The 14,666-nt window shown below is 51.2% G+C and overlaps 1 protein-coding gene across 1 annotated transcript; it reads right to left on the reverse strand.

Annotated features, from left to right (window-relative positions):
• Nucleotides 1-927: 927 nt before the first annotated feature.
• Nucleotides 928-9,785, reverse strand: RRM2 (ribonucleotide reductase regulatory subunit M2). The gene is made up of 10 exons (XM_047782660.1): nt 8,551-9,785; nt 8,384-8,458; nt 7,886-8,029; nt 7,506-7,622; nt 6,855-6,988; nt 4,742-4,836; nt 4,497-4,630; nt 3,278-3,382; nt 3,064-3,177; nt 928-2,960 (listed from the first exon to the last, which is right to left on the reverse strand). Exons 1-10 carry the CDS (start codon nt 8,650-8,652, stop codon nt 2,808-2,810), a joined length of 1,173 nt encoding a protein of 390 aa, XP_047638616.1. The 5' UTR covers nt 8,653-9,785; the 3' UTR covers nt 928-2,807.
• Between the last annotated feature and the right edge of the window lie 4,881 nt (nt 9,786-14,666).

Here is a 14,666-nt window from a genome sequence, read left to right on the forward strand (position 1 = left end):
TCGGTTTTATCTCCTCCCCCAGCCCCTCCCTGCGGGCAGATCTTTGCGGGCTGCGTGCCTTCTAAGCGAGCATATCCTCCTTCACTGGAGGAGCGGGGAAGATCCTTCTCTTTTTGGCTGCAGCAAGGGGTGGCTTGATGTGCAATCTCAGTTCCCAGACCAGGGACTGAGCCCAGGCCAAAGCAGTGACAGTGCCCTAACCACTAAGCCACCAGGTAGCTCCCCTGGGGAACAGATCTTAAGACAACAAAGCAGGAGCAGCACCATCAGTAAGATCCGCCCCCAACCCCGACCTCCCCAGGGAAAAGCAGTCACCACAGGCTCCTAAGCAGTCCCATCCTCGAACCCCTGCAGTACCTTCCCTGTTTGCCTCTGTAACTGCATCCCTAACACTGGGCTGTAGTTAGGCATCCAGCATCCTCCTTGAGAAAATCTCAAGGGCACGGGCAGGGCTTTGTCCTCCACCTCGCCTCTTAGAACAGTGCCTGACAAGGTAGCTGCTGTTTGCTCAGCGAGTATTGGCACAAGAGAAGTGGTGATATGTGGTACATTGATTTGCGAGTGGACAGGTCTAGTGACTTCTAACAGGTCTTATGCAGGCAGGTGGGATGGCTCCGGGAGGGCCCTTATAGACAAGAGGGACCAACCTCAGCCCCCAAGGTCAGTGGGAGAAGGGAGAGCAAAGCCAAATCCCAGCCAGGCAGGTTGCAGGAAGTGGAACTCACTCGACCCCGGCTCCACAAACCCCAGTGCAGTGGATGCTCTGAGGCTTGCCTTCCGGGTATACCTGTTTCCCACATACCTTTGCGCCAGAACAGGCATGAGGAAAGCACCCCCCCGCCCCGAATATGAAGCAAACTCAGTATCTATGAAATAGTTGTGTTTTTTTCCCTTCCTGAATTGGAATGCAAATTTTAATCAAGGGACTGACATAAGAATAGTTTTATTTAAATCGTTTAACACTTGTGCAGTACTCAATATTAAGATGTTGAAACACTTTAAACAAAAATCTGTTACGCTTTAAACAGATTAAGAAACCGAATCCTGGTTGGCAGAAGCTCATTCTTACATCAAACAGCTAACAGGAGGTAGAATTCTAAAATCTGATTCCAGCACCCACCTCTACCTGACAATTCAAGGCAAAGGGTGTCTTTTATTTTTGTGTCGCACGAGTTTCGGGACTATGTAACCTGGATCAACTCTATGGAACAATAATTTAAAAGACAGAAAAGGGCCTCCTATGACAGAAAATTTTAAATTGACTATTATACCATTTATACAATCAGTGAAGAAAACTGACAACAGAACAGGCCAGGGGTCAGTCAACACACAACGTTTTAACAACTTGGCCAAAGGATGGATGAGCATCGTGCATTACCTGTTGTGCGGTCACCTCTTGGCTTTTTTGAAGGGGGTGGGTGGGGAGGGAACATAAAAACAGAGGGATTCAACTATTAAACAGATCTGCTAAGTTCATGCCTTTGTCTGAAATTAACATCTGAGTGGAACGTGTATTTATCATTCGCATAACACTAGTCTTCTACTGAACTTTAGGGATTCAGCAGGTGATGCTCAGATTTAGGCAAATCCTAGAAGTAATTGCACTGAACAATATCTCAATTCTCAACTGCAAAATAATACTGGGTAATTATTTCAAAGTATGAACTATAGCTACAATATTAAAAGACATGTATAGTAGAAAAATTCTCTAACTTAGAAAGTATAAATGGTTAAGTCAACAGTACCTACTTACACACAAATGAAACAAAATCAGAATAAACACTCAGCTTTAAGGAGAGGCAACTTCAGCCCAGGTTTTACCACTCAGGGGGAGAAAGTTCCTAGGTGGGTCATTTTGTTCAAGGATGACTTGCGAACCAATTTATCAGGCAAATATTTCAGATCCCAGCGAAGAAGACTCTTCAAAGATCTTGCCTATTAATTCGAGGTCGCAGGACGGACAGTGTGGGGAATTCATTGCTCCCGCCCCTCAGGCCCACCCAGGTTGCCCGCAGTGAGCCTGGATCGTTTGTCTCTAGTGATGCAAGTTCAAATCTTCTCTCCTCTTAGCCCACGATACATGACCTGGGCTATGGCACAAAACCCACCTGTGTTCTACGTGGCACCACCTGGCTGATACTAACAGCTCGGTGTGCAAAGGACTGAATTAGAAAGCGCCATCAATTCATTAAAGAAAGCATAAAACATAACATGCTTGGTTTGCACAGGCTTAACTTACTTGGGTCACCCAGCATATTTGGAATTGGCTCCCATTAGTGGTAAACAGAATACTTTGGATCTGGTGCCGAAACTAACATATTTAGGTGAAATCAAGGCTTTGAGGCCCCACAGCATAAACTATGTTTATTTGGGTGTAAAGTGCCAGTTTTATATACAAAGCATAAGTAAACTTTAAAATCTGCTCTGAAGCAGTGAGTCTGTCTCCCTTCGGCCTCGTGGTGGTTACCTGTCGGGTCCCGGGGAGCCAACGCACCTAATCCCCACGCTTTGAGGCCAAGAGGGGCGCTGTTAAGAGCCAGGGTGAAGTCGTGCACGGCCAAGCCGAACACGGAGAAGGTCGTTCCTAAACATCCGAGTAGCTTTTGTCTACGCTTTCAACCTAGGAGGTGACCCCGTGCGCGTTAACAGGAGTTGAGGTAGCTACACAGCCACTGATGCACGTTACGGGTGATTCCTGGTGTAGCTGGCTGACAGTTTGAGTAGCTGATTTTTTTTTTTTTTTCCTCTTTTGATGAGAAAGGGGAGGGGGAAAAAATCAGCAGACGAAGAGCGCCTCGTCAGCGCCCTCAGAAGTCGGCATCCAGGGTGAAAGAATTCTCGGTGGGACTCGACATCACGCCCATCCTCTGATACTCGCCTACTCTCTTCTCAAAGAAGTTTGTCTTCCCCTCCAGGGAAATATTCTCCATAAAGTCAAAGGGATTCTCTACTCTGAAGACCTGAAAAGGCCCACAGCAAGACATAAATAGAGACCACCCTGCTGCCGAGAGGACCTGGGGGGTGGGGGGGGGGGCGCAGGGGGCCCAGCCCCACCGACTGTACCTTGCCAAAGCCCAGCTCCAGCATGAGCCTGTCGGCCACGAACTCGATGTACTGTTTCATTAAAGTGCAGTTCATCCCGATGAGCTTCACGGGCAGCGCCTCCGTGAGGAACTCCTAGGGACCCGAGGGCAGCATCTCAGTGAAACGGCAGCCCCGGGAGTCCCCCCGAGCGAGCGCCAGACCCCTCCCCGCCCCCCCCCCCCCCGGTGCCCACCTGTTCTATCCGCACGGCGTTGACGATGATTTCTTTCACTCTCTGCTCCGAAGGCTTGTGTAGCAGGTGTTTGAACATCAGGCAGGCGAAGTCGCAGTGTAAACCCTGGAAGAGAAGGAGACGACCGCTGTCAAACCAGCCGGCTGCCTGCTCCCAGGAACGCGGGGCGGGAAACGGGCTTTCGGCCGTGCCGCCGTGGCCTTAGGCATCTTGCAGGCCCGGGCTAAAAGCGGGGCGGTGGCCGAAGGGAAGGTGACTCAACGGCTGCACGGCCTGGACATGCTCCCCCCCCCCCCAGGGCCCTCCGTGCTGCCCCCTAGAGGACAAAAGCCCATATCTGGTCCCCGCGGCCCTGCGCGGTGGCCGAGGACTGGGCACCGCGTGCACTCGGAGCCTCCTTTCTTTTACAGCCCGGTGGCCTGCTGTTGCCACTGCTTCCAGCAGGAAAGGCAAAACACTCACGAGGCAAGTTAGTTTCTAGGTTTATAACCTCACGTTTGGAAATCAAGAATACAATTTCAGGGAGTTCCCGTCGTGGCTCAGTGGTCAACAAATCCGACTAGGAACCATGAGGTTGCGGGTTCGGTCCCTGGCCTTGCTCAGCGGGTTAAGGATCTGGCGTTGCCGTGAGCTGTGGTGTAGGTTGCAGACGTGGCTCGGATCCCCCCCTTGCTGTGGCTCTGGTGTAGGCCGGTGGCTACAGCTCCGATTAGACCCCTAGCCCCTAGCCCCTAGCCCGGGAACCTCCATATGCCACGGGAGCGGCCCTAGAAAAGGCAAAAAGACAAAAACAAAAACAAAACAAACAAACAAAAAAGAATGCAATTTCAAGCAAGTCTGCAAGTCTTGGTGCGTTAAACCCCAAGTAACGCTGATGGGTGCGTTAAACCCCAAGTAATGCTGATGGGCCCTGGGCTAGACCATCAGGGGCTCTCATTCGCGGGACGCTCACCAACTCACTTTGAAGGACAGAAGGAGCACACAAAAGACCAGAAATAATAAAACATCCCTTTAAAAAGCCCATCCCCTATAGGGCGGTACCTATGCATATGGAGAATATGAGTCATTTCAGTAAGTCACATAAAGCATTTCATTTTCTGCCAAGCACACATAGGGTTGAACCCACAGGTTCCACGTGCCTAAAAGGGATCCCTCCGGAGAACACAAGCTTTGTAGGCTTTCAGGGTATAGGTTAGCCTCTTATCTGAGCGAGACTCACCTCATCTCTGCTAATAAGTTCGTTGGAAAAGGTCAGGCCAGGCATCAGTCCTCGTTTCTTGAGCCAGAATATGGATGCAAAAGAACCAGAAAAGAAGATGCCTTCCACGGCGGCAAAGGCTACGACACGTTCTCCTAGAGGGAACCCCAAAACATTTCCAGTGAGGGTCTGCGTGCACAGGAACAAGCCAGTGACGTCACTCGGAAAATGCAACTCCCGGCGAAGCGGGGCCGAGGGCTCCTTACCGTACGTCGCCTCCTTGTCCCCGATCCAGCGCAAGGCCCAGTCTGCCTTCTTCTTTACGCAAGGCATCGTCTCGATAGCATTGAAGAGAAATTCCCTGGTAGGCACACAAGAGCGTCAGCCATCCTGGCAAAGACTTCCTACCCCAAGCTTCTGGCTAAGAGCTCAGGGACCAAGGCCCACCAGGACTCCAACGGCACTTTCTTTTTACTGGTTTGCTTGGTCCTCCACTGCTCTTTTTTTTTTTTTTGTCTTTTTGCCTTTTCTGGGACCGCTCCCGCAGCATATGGAGGTTCCCAGGCTAGGGGTCGAATTGGAGCTGTAGCTGCCAGCCTACACCACAGCCACAGCAATGCAGGATCTGAGCTGCATCTGCGACCTATTCCACAGCTCACGGCAACGCCGGATCCTTAACCCATTGGGCAAGGCCAGGGATCGAACCCACAACTTCATGGTTCCTAGTCGGATTCGTTAACCACTGCGCCACGATGGGAACTCCTGTCCCCCACTGTTCTTTTTAAAAATCTCAACATTCATTTGGTTTATGTTGATACAAACGTGGGTATTCATTCGTTCATGTTGAGCCCCAAGATCCACGAACACGAGAACTCAAGTCTACGACACCGAGAGCACGTATTGGCTTAAGTAATTATTTCAAGTCCAGGTCAGGCCAAGGTTGACAGGCCTTATCTTTTTTAAATTCATAAAAGTAGAAAATCTTAACTGCTGGGGCTGTTGAAACAATGCAGACCATCATCTCCCCTCACTAGATGTCCCCCCCCACACCACATCATTATCACTGGGGGCCATTTGGGCCCCAAATGCCACATGCATTTATAGTAAGTAAAGGCAGTTAAGTAAACAACCCGAGATTGCTGCCTGCTGTGCTACAGTATCAATCCCGGGGCCGAAGACCCCATCCACTGGCCTACACTTACCCGAGCTTACGACCCTCCTCCACCTCCAGCCTATCCTGTGTCCACCTTCGGAGTCCACTGATTCCCCAGCCTCCTGCCCCAATGACCTTGTTTTCTGAAGCCAAGGTCACCAGCCCCATGGGGCTCCTCTCATTCTCTTTCCACGGCTGCCTGGGTCAGCTGGTGACTGAAGCACCGGGCCCTCCCCATCCTACCCCTTCCGGTCATGTAGCCCAATTATCCCCCCACCTTTACCTTCTTTTTTCATTTGTCTACAGACGCGTTCAAATCTTTTTGCCCCAGAGTTTCTGCAACCTGCTAGCCTTGCAAGGCACCGCTCACCTTCCCTCTTCCCCCTCTTCCAAGTCCCACATAAGAGGCTACGCCCAGCTTCACCGCTTCTGTCCCACACAGGCCCTTGTCCTGAACCTGCCCTTAATAGCAAGGCTACTGCCCATTTCTAACGTTCCCCTCCCTCCAGTCAATATTCAAAATGTAATACAGACCCTCGGTTACCTCTCTGTCCCCCCAGGATAGACTTTTTTACCAGTGTGTGTGAAATTAGCCTCATGGCTCACTGCTGCCTCTGCAGTACTGTGCAATTCCTCACTTAGATGCCTAGGTCTTATCTTCTGTGTTATATTATAAGTCCCTTAAGAGGCCAGTTCTGTTCTACTTTGTGTTATTCTCTGCCCAGCCTCCCGATGTAGACTGACAGATGTGCCAGACCTAAAAACACTCAGACCTAGATGGGTTTTTTCACCCCACCTTTTTTGGGGGGGAGGTGGGGTCCACACCCACGGCAGTGGACGTTCCCGGACCAGGGATTGAACTTGCGCCACAACAGCAACCCGAACCACTGCAGTGGCAACGCCCCATCCTTAATACGCTGTGCCACAAGGGAGCTCCCAGACCTAGGTTTTTTGCTTGTCAACAGGGATTTTTTTTTTCTTTTCTCCCAGAAGGCACTGATTGGACATTCAAGAGTACACTTCCAGCACTCACAATAGAGTAATCTTTGTTTTTAAATGATGGCTAATAAAGTGAATTTACCCTCTTCTTCAGAGCAGACATCACCATAGGTGCTAGCAATTTCCTGGACTTGGTCATTTTAGAGTCATTTTCCCATCCCTGCCTGATTTCAAAAAGTAACACCCAGTAAGTCCTGAACATGATGATCTATGCCCCAAATACTCACCTTTCTTTGGAATCTTTGATGTAAGTGTCGATGAGGAGGCTATACATTTCAGAATGTATGTTTTCCATGGCAATTTGGAAGCCATAGAAACAACGAGCTTCGGTAATCTGAACTTCCTGGCTAAACCGCTCCACCTAGTGGTGAAACACAAAATTCAGCTCAAGGGAAACCAACCAGCAGCAACGCAAGGAACCCTGGTGGCCTCACAGCCACTCTTTTGTACCATTTATAAGGTTTGTTTCTATACATAAAAAGAGCAGATCATTCTTTTTGAATTCATTGCAAGAAGGATCCACTCAACAAGACATAGGCAACCAAATTATTAAAACAGCAAAGCCCCAAAAAGGAGAGCCAATAGCTACAAGAGTGGTATACCTATGACTACTGCTTACCATTGTCATTGAGCTTCACTATATAATTGGGGGGGGGGGGAAATACCATCAGGAAGAAATAAGCCAAGTATATATTATAGAACAAGAAATGCCATGTAACAGATATACTAGCTTCCAGATATATATACATGCAGTATGGGAAAATTTTAAAAGATGAGGAAAGATAATTGGTCAATTTGTCCTCTCTCAAGTCTTGAAGTGACTTTTGAGGGCGGCAGGGCGGGGGGCGGGGGGGGGGAAGGACACGACAAAGACTCACCAAGTTTTCATTCACGATGCCATCACTTGCTGCGAAGAAAGCCAGGACATGTGAAATAAAATATCTCTCCTCCGGCTTCAGGGTCTCCCAGTGCTGAATGTCCTTGGAGAGGTCCACCTGAGGTCGAGACATTCACAGGGGGCTCAAGAGGGCTGGATGTGACACACGCACAACTCTTACACTTCCAGTCTGTTAGCATCTCTTGGTGAATGTATACCCCTCACCAGGGAGGACACCCTCAGTGGGCCCCATTGGGAGCAAGAGGCAAAGCCAAGCCAAGCCTCTTTCAGACCAGCTCTAGTCTGACCGCCTCTGGGCGGGGGTCTTCCTCTAGAGTTAGGGGCACTCCTTTAAGTCTCCTGGGTTCTGGACGGAGTTACCTCCTCAGCTGTCCAAAAGGAAGCCTCTGCCTTCTTATACATCTGCCAGATGTCATGGTATTCTATAGGAAAGATGACAAAGCGCCGGGGGTTTTCTCTCAGGAGCGGCTCGTCCTCCACGCTGGGGGCTGAGAGCTTAGGGTTCTGTCGGGGGGAGAGCAGTGAAAATATTAAGGAGCGGGCAGACGATGAAACTGCCATTTTTCCAGTCAGGTCACGTACACCCAATGATCGGGAATTTCATGGGGTTGAATCTAGGTCCGCTGTCATGTATGCGGCCTATACACGAAACAGCAGGACTATATGTGGGGAAATAGGCCATGCCCCCCTCTGGGTGAATGATCGGGAAGAGACTTGGCGGGAAAGGAGAGCGGGCCCGGGTGGGTGGGGGCAGGCTTTGAAAGGAGACAATGAGGCTTTGGCGCCAAGCGCAGGCTCCTCCCGGCTCCGCCTTCCTGCAGCGCCCCCTCTCCGGGCGCCCCCCGTTCGCCTACGCACCGGCTCGGCGGGCTCCTGGAAGATCCTCCTGGCGGTCTTGCTGGCCAGCACGCGGGTCCCGCTGAGGGTCGGGGGCTGCAGGGAGACGCGTGGTGAGGGGCCCGCCCGCGTCCCACAGGACCCCACCGCCCCGTCCCGACCCCCGGCCCCCGCGCCCGCGCGCTCACAGTGTTCTCCTTGTCCGCCAGGCTGAGCCCTTTCAGGGGCGAGAGCTGGAGCTGCTGCTGCGGGTCGGCGATGGTGGCGAGAGGGACGCGGACGGAGAGCATGGCGACGCGCTGAGGGGCAGGTGAGGCGAAGGCGCAGGTCCTGGGATGCGAGCCCCAGCCCGGCCCGCAGGGGAATTTAAAGCATCCCGAGCGCTCATTGGGCGGAGCCGCCGTTGGCCACGCCCCTCGCGATTCAAGCGCTGCGCGGGATCTCAGGCCGCCCCTGCCCGCCGGGGACCCTCGGGACCGACCCCTCCCAGGCCTCCGGGGGCCGCCGGGTGGGCAGGGGGAGCCACTGCCCGGCTCCCCGAGGGCCCCACTGGACAAAGGCTGCAGCCCCTGCGCGTCTCGGTGGCCTGGCGCGCGCGGGCACTCGCTGGGGCCGGACGGTTTGGGATTGAATGAAACAACGCGATTGGAGCCCGCCAGGCGCCGGAGAGCGGGAGCTGACACCCCACCCCACAGAGCCCCACCTCTCCGAAAACGTCTCTCGGACCGGTTTCGCGGTTCTGGGCGAGAGGTTTTGCAAATGAGGTTGGTGCAAAGGCCAGTAAAACGGCCCCGGCAGCGAGGGAAGCGCCATGGCTGCGACGATTTACATACGTGTGCTTGGGGGAGGGGTACAAGGTCCCTGAGGTGGGGGGTGCTCAGCGGTGACCGTGCCGCCTAGCATTTAGGGCCGCTGGCTTCAGAGTCCCGGGGTGCAGTTGCTGTGTCACTAGGACAGGTCACCCGACTTAAAGAATTGGTGCGCTGGTAGCTCTACCTAACCTGTGGGATTCCTAAGAAAATGAGAGGATTCAACGAGACCATTCATGTAAAATGGGAAGCGCTTTGGAAACCTTCACATTAACAGGAAGGGCCTTTGGTGCAGTTTCCCGCTGAAATCGTGTCTGCTTTCAGACCACTGTCCTCTGTGTCAATATTGTTTTAAAAATGGCAAACTGAGCAAAACCTCCTGGGAAAGAGTCCAGTGTGTGCTTGAAGAACTAGAAATTCATGTACTGCTTATTGGGCATCCAAGATCCTGAAGAGGGGGTTGAAAACCTCCATGGGGGAGGGGAGGATTCGAACTAAGTAAAAGTGTCCATTTTACTTTGTACATGATCTTTCAGATTTGCCATAGATTTTGCCCTGAATGTGGCAAAATTCAAGAAATGATTGAAGAGGAAGCAGTGTTAAGGAGTTCCCATCGTGGCTCCCTGGTAACGAACCCGACTAGTATCCATAAGGACACGGGTTCGATCCCTGGCCTCGCTCAGTAGGGTAAGGATCTGGCGCTGCGATGAGCTGTGGTGTAGGTCCCCAGACGTGGCTTGGATCCTGCGTTGCTGTGGCTGTGGTGTCGGCCGGCAGCTGCAGCAGCTCCAATTAGACCCCTGGCCTGGGAACCTCCATATGCCACGGGTACGGCCCTAAAAAGCAAAAAAAAAGACCTTCACATCTCTTAGACAAAACAACTAAGACTCTGGTCTATCTGTTTTAAAGCAGCTCACAGACATTGTCGATTTCCCCTTACTTCAGCATGCACCTTCAGAAAATGGATATTTTTATTGATAGAGGTGTAATGGTTTTATCAGCCACCATAAAACGATCGCAATTATCAGTGATTCTCTGTCCTTCTCTAATCCCCCATGTCGGGTAATTAATACCTGAAGTCCTCCTTTGGGTTGTTGTTCCAGGCACCATGTGCTTTTTAGCTCCTGTTATAGTCCGTGTGTACAGGAACCATAAAGTATAACTCGGTGAACTAGCCAGAAACCGTGACTTCTTTTTCGGTTGAACTGCCACGAGGCAGGGGGAAAAGTCGCCATCCTCTCCTTCACCTCCTCCCACCTCTGAGTCATTTGGGAGGTCCCATCCCCTCCCCCCCAGGTCGGGTTTTTACCGCTCTCGCTTTACGAAGGAGGAAGCAGGGGCAGAAGGCTACGTGACTCTGCGGGGAGGTCAAGCCGGGAGGAGGCAGCGGGGCCTGGCTTCTGGTAGGCAGGGCCTCCTCTCTTGCCTGGGTCCCGGAAAGGAAAAGGCCGGGCGGGACGTGGCGGCCCATTCCCCGGAAGAGAGAGCGCCCTCCGCTGCTGCCTAGTGCCCGGCGCTGGAATCTGACCAGGAATCTTCCGGGCTTCCCTCTGCGCCTGTTTTGACAGCTGCTCCACGATTGGCCAGTAGGACAGAGACTCCGCCCCCAACCTCCGAGAGGAGGCGCTCATTCGAGCCTTCGGGATCCCACGCCAGGCCACCGTAAGCCCCGCCCCCGCTTCCGCTCCTGCGGCCGCGCCGGGAGAAGTTGTACTTTTAGCATCTAGGGCGGGCGGGTTTGGTGGCCTCTTAAGGGGCACCTCACCCTACCCCAGGCACTCATCACCTATATACGGGACACCGCGCTGGTAATGACACTGACGTCGGTAACTCCACAGCCCCTGGGCCCCTGGACCACGTGATTAACACTTTAAATGCAAAGGACAATGTGAGGGTCTCTTGAGATCAAGGCCTGAGAGGCAAGGAGAATGTCCAAGGTTATACAGTTCCTAAAACTGCCCAGCTAGAACTTTCCTCTCCCAATTTTTGTTAATAATGTTTTCGGAGTTCCCCTTGTGACTCAGCAGTAACGACTCGCATCCATGAGGATGTGGGTTCCATCCCTGGCCTTGCTCAATGCGTTAAGGATCCAGCGTTGCGGTGTAGATCACTGACACCGCTGGGGTCTGGCATTGCTGTGTCTGTGGGGCAGGCCAGCAGCTGTAGATCTGATTTGACCCCTAGCCGGGGAAACTCCATATGCTACAGGTGCAACCCTAAAAAGCAAGAGCAAAAAAAAAAAGTTTTCAACAAACAGAAAAACAAAAGAATCCTAACAGTCTTCACCCACCACCTGGGATTCAGTGGTTGTTTCCATTTTGCCTTATTGCTTTCTCTTTCTCTCTGATCGTGGGAGGCTTTAGTTTTTTCTGGATCATTTGAAAGTGGGTTGTAGAAAGGACACTTCATCCCCAGATATTTCGGCATATAACTCTTAAAAATTGGAGTTCCCGTCGTGGCGCAGTGGTTAACGAATCCGACTAGGAACCGTGAGGTTGCGGGTTCGGTCCCTGGCCTTGCTCAGTGGGTTAACGATCCGGCGTTGCCATGCGCTGTGGTAGGTCGCAGACGCGGCTCGGATCCCTCCTTGCTGTGGCTCTGGCGTAGGCCGGTGGCTGCAGCTCCGATTGGACCCCTAGCCTGGGAATCTCCATATGCCGCGGGAGCGGCCCAAGAAATAGCAAAAAGACAAAAAATAAAAATAAAAAAAAATCCACTAACATAACCACAAAATCATATTCAGACCTAAGAAAACCAGCAGTAATTCTCTAACATCACCTAATAGCTTCTAGTCCATAAGCAAATTTTCCCCAGTCGTTTCAAATGTGTCTTTTAATTCGTTCATTTGTTATTCAGGATCCTGTTTAGCACATGCATTACATTTGTCCACTGTATCTTTTTAGTCTCTTTAAAATCATATCAAATGAGCTTTATTTTTTGTTCTTTGATTTTTTTTTTTTAATCTGCAGAGTGGTGGACGTGACAACAAAGTCAGTTACATGCAGTGGCATCAAGACAGTGGTTGTTTGTATAGTTGTTCTTAGCCCCCCCCCCCGTCTGTCGCTTTTTTGTTTTTGTTTTTGTTTTTGTTTTTTGCTTTTTAGGGCTGTATTCAAGGCATATGGAAGTTTCCAGGCTAGGGTTCAAATCAGAGCTGCAGCTGCCAGTCTACACCACAGCCACAGCAACACGGGATCTGAGCCACATCTACCACCTATACCACAGCTCACAGTAACACCAGATCCTTAACCCACTGAGCGAGGCCAGGGACCGAACCTGCATCCTCATGGACACTAGTTGGGTTCCTTACCACTGAGCCACAACGGGAACTCCATTAGTCTCTTGAATTTGAACAACCGTACTTTGTTTTTAGCCCATGATATTGGCTGTGTGATGTTCAGGCCACTTTTCTTGTGGACTGTCTCACGTTCTACATTTGCCTGATGTGTCTTCACAGTGTCATTGAACTTGTCTTTCTGATCACTGTATTTACTGTAAACTAGAAGTTGAATCTAAAGGTTTTATTACATTGGGCTTATATTTTTTGCATGTGGTTAAAATATACATAAGCTAAAATTTACCATTTGAACTTTTTTTTTGTCTTTTTGCTGTTTCTTGGGCCACTCCCGCGGCACATGGAGGTTCCCAGGCTAGGGGTCCAATCGGAGCTGTAGCCTCCAGCCTACGCCAGAGCCACAGCAACACGGGATCCGAGCCGCGTCTGCGACCTGCACCACAACTCATGGCAACGCCGGATCCTTAACCCACTGAGCAAGGGCAGGGACCGAACCCACAACCTCTCGGTTCCTAGTCGGATTCGTTAACCACTGCGCCACGACGGGAACTCCCATTCGAACCATTTTTCAAGTGTGCCCTTCAGTGGCATTAAGCACAGTGACAGTGTTATGCAAACATCACCACCATCATATCCAGAACTTCTTATCCTAAACAGAAACTGTCCCCATGAAACCCTAACTCCCCATTACGCCCTCCCATCAATCTCATGACCACCATTCTGCTTCCTGTCTATATGAATCTAAGTACCTCATTCAAGTGCAGTCTTACAGTATCTGTTCTTTTGTGTCCGGCTTTTTTTTCAGTTGGTGTAAAGTTTTCAACATTCATCCATGTTGTACCCAGTGTCAGAATTTCATTCTTTTTTTTTTTTTTTTTTTTTTTTAGGGCTGCATTCCACGGCATATGGAAGTTCCCAGGCTAGGGGTTGAATCAGAGCTGCAGCTGCAGTCTTATACTGCAGCCAGAGCAACTCTGGACCTGAGCAGCATCTGTGAACTACACTGCCACTTACCGCAATGCTGGATCCTTAACCCACTGATTGGGGCCAGGGATAGAACCCGCATCCTCATGGATACTAGTCAGGTTTGTTACCACTGAGCTACAATGGGAACTCCTCATTCTTTTTTTCTTTTCTTTTTGGGGCCACACCCGTGGCATATGGAGGTCCCCAGGCTAGGAGTCAAATCGGAGCTACAGCTGCCAGCCTACACCACAGCCTCAGCAACACAGGATCCTTAACCCACTGAGCGAGGCCAGGGATCAAACTGGCAACCTCATGGTTCCTAGTCGGATTCGTTAACCACTGAGCCACGACGGGAACTCCTATCCCATATTTCATATGATCTCATTTTGTAGTGATTCCCTCTCTGCAACCCGTTGGCCCCTTCCCTCCAGGGAGCCCTTTAGTTTCCCAGCCAGGAGCAAGGTCAACCCTCCTCAAAGCTGAGCTGCTGGCTCCAGGGGACCTCCTTCTTCTTTCTGAACTTGACATTCCGCTCTCAGAACTTCCTCTGTTGAGGAAAAAGCATTCTTGGGAAGCAGACAGATGGAATACTCCATCTCAGGAGTGACTTGTTAGGAGTTCCTTTTGTGGCTCAGTGGTAACAAACCCGACTAGTATCAATAAAATGTGGGTTCGATCCCTGCCCTTACTCAGTGGGTCAAAGGATCTGGCAGCTCTGATTCGACCTGTAGCCTGGGAACATCCATACGCGGCAGGTGCAGCCCTAAAAAAAAAAAAGTGACTTGTTAGCAGCGGAATTCCAAGAACAGGCAGTGGGCTGAGGTGGGGGTTGGGTCTGCCTTCCTCTGCCCTGCAGACTCTCTGAGGACCCCCCAAACCTGCCAAGGACCTGCCCCTGCCCATGTCTCTCTCCCCCTTTGAAAATAGCCCCCCACCTTCCCCAGGGCCCTCATCCTTCCCTCCTCCAGGCAGGGCCTTTGCCTGCTCTCCAGCCACCGTCCTAGCTGCTGTCCCCGCCCACCGTCCTAGCTGAATAACAGCTTTAGGTGAGGGAAAGGCAAAATCCTGGAATTTTTGCAGAATCAACCCCGCAAAGCCCTGTTGATTTACTTCCTAGAAGTTCAGCTCCTTTTCGACTGGATCAGTGAAGTAGCATAAAGGGACCAGCGTTGGATTCAGGGCTGAATGCGTGTCACTTCGTATGTATTAGATGACCTTGGACAAGTCACTTGAT

Source organism: Phacochoerus africanus, chromosome 5 (assembly GCF_016906955.1).
Source record: "Phacochoerus africanus isolate WHEZ1 chromosome 5, ROS_Pafr_v1, whole genome shotgun sequence".
NCBI classification, from domain to species: domain Eukaryota; kingdom Metazoa; phylum Chordata; class Mammalia; order Artiodactyla; family Suidae; genus Phacochoerus; species Phacochoerus africanus.

Coding starts and splice junctions, on each gene's coding strand:
- RRM2 (XM_047782660.1), bottom strand. CDS start 8,652: ATGCTCTCCGTCCGCGTCCCTCTCGCCACCATCGCCGACCCGCAGCAG. Junction 8,030..8,383: donor TCCAGGAGCCCGCCGAGCCG/GTGCGTAGGCGA, acceptor TCCCCCCGACAG/AACCCTAAGCTCTCAGCCCC. Junction 2,961..3,063: donor TGGAGCTGGGCTTTGGCAAG/GTACAGTCGGTG, acceptor GGGCCTTTTCAG/GTCTTCAGAGTAGAGAATCC.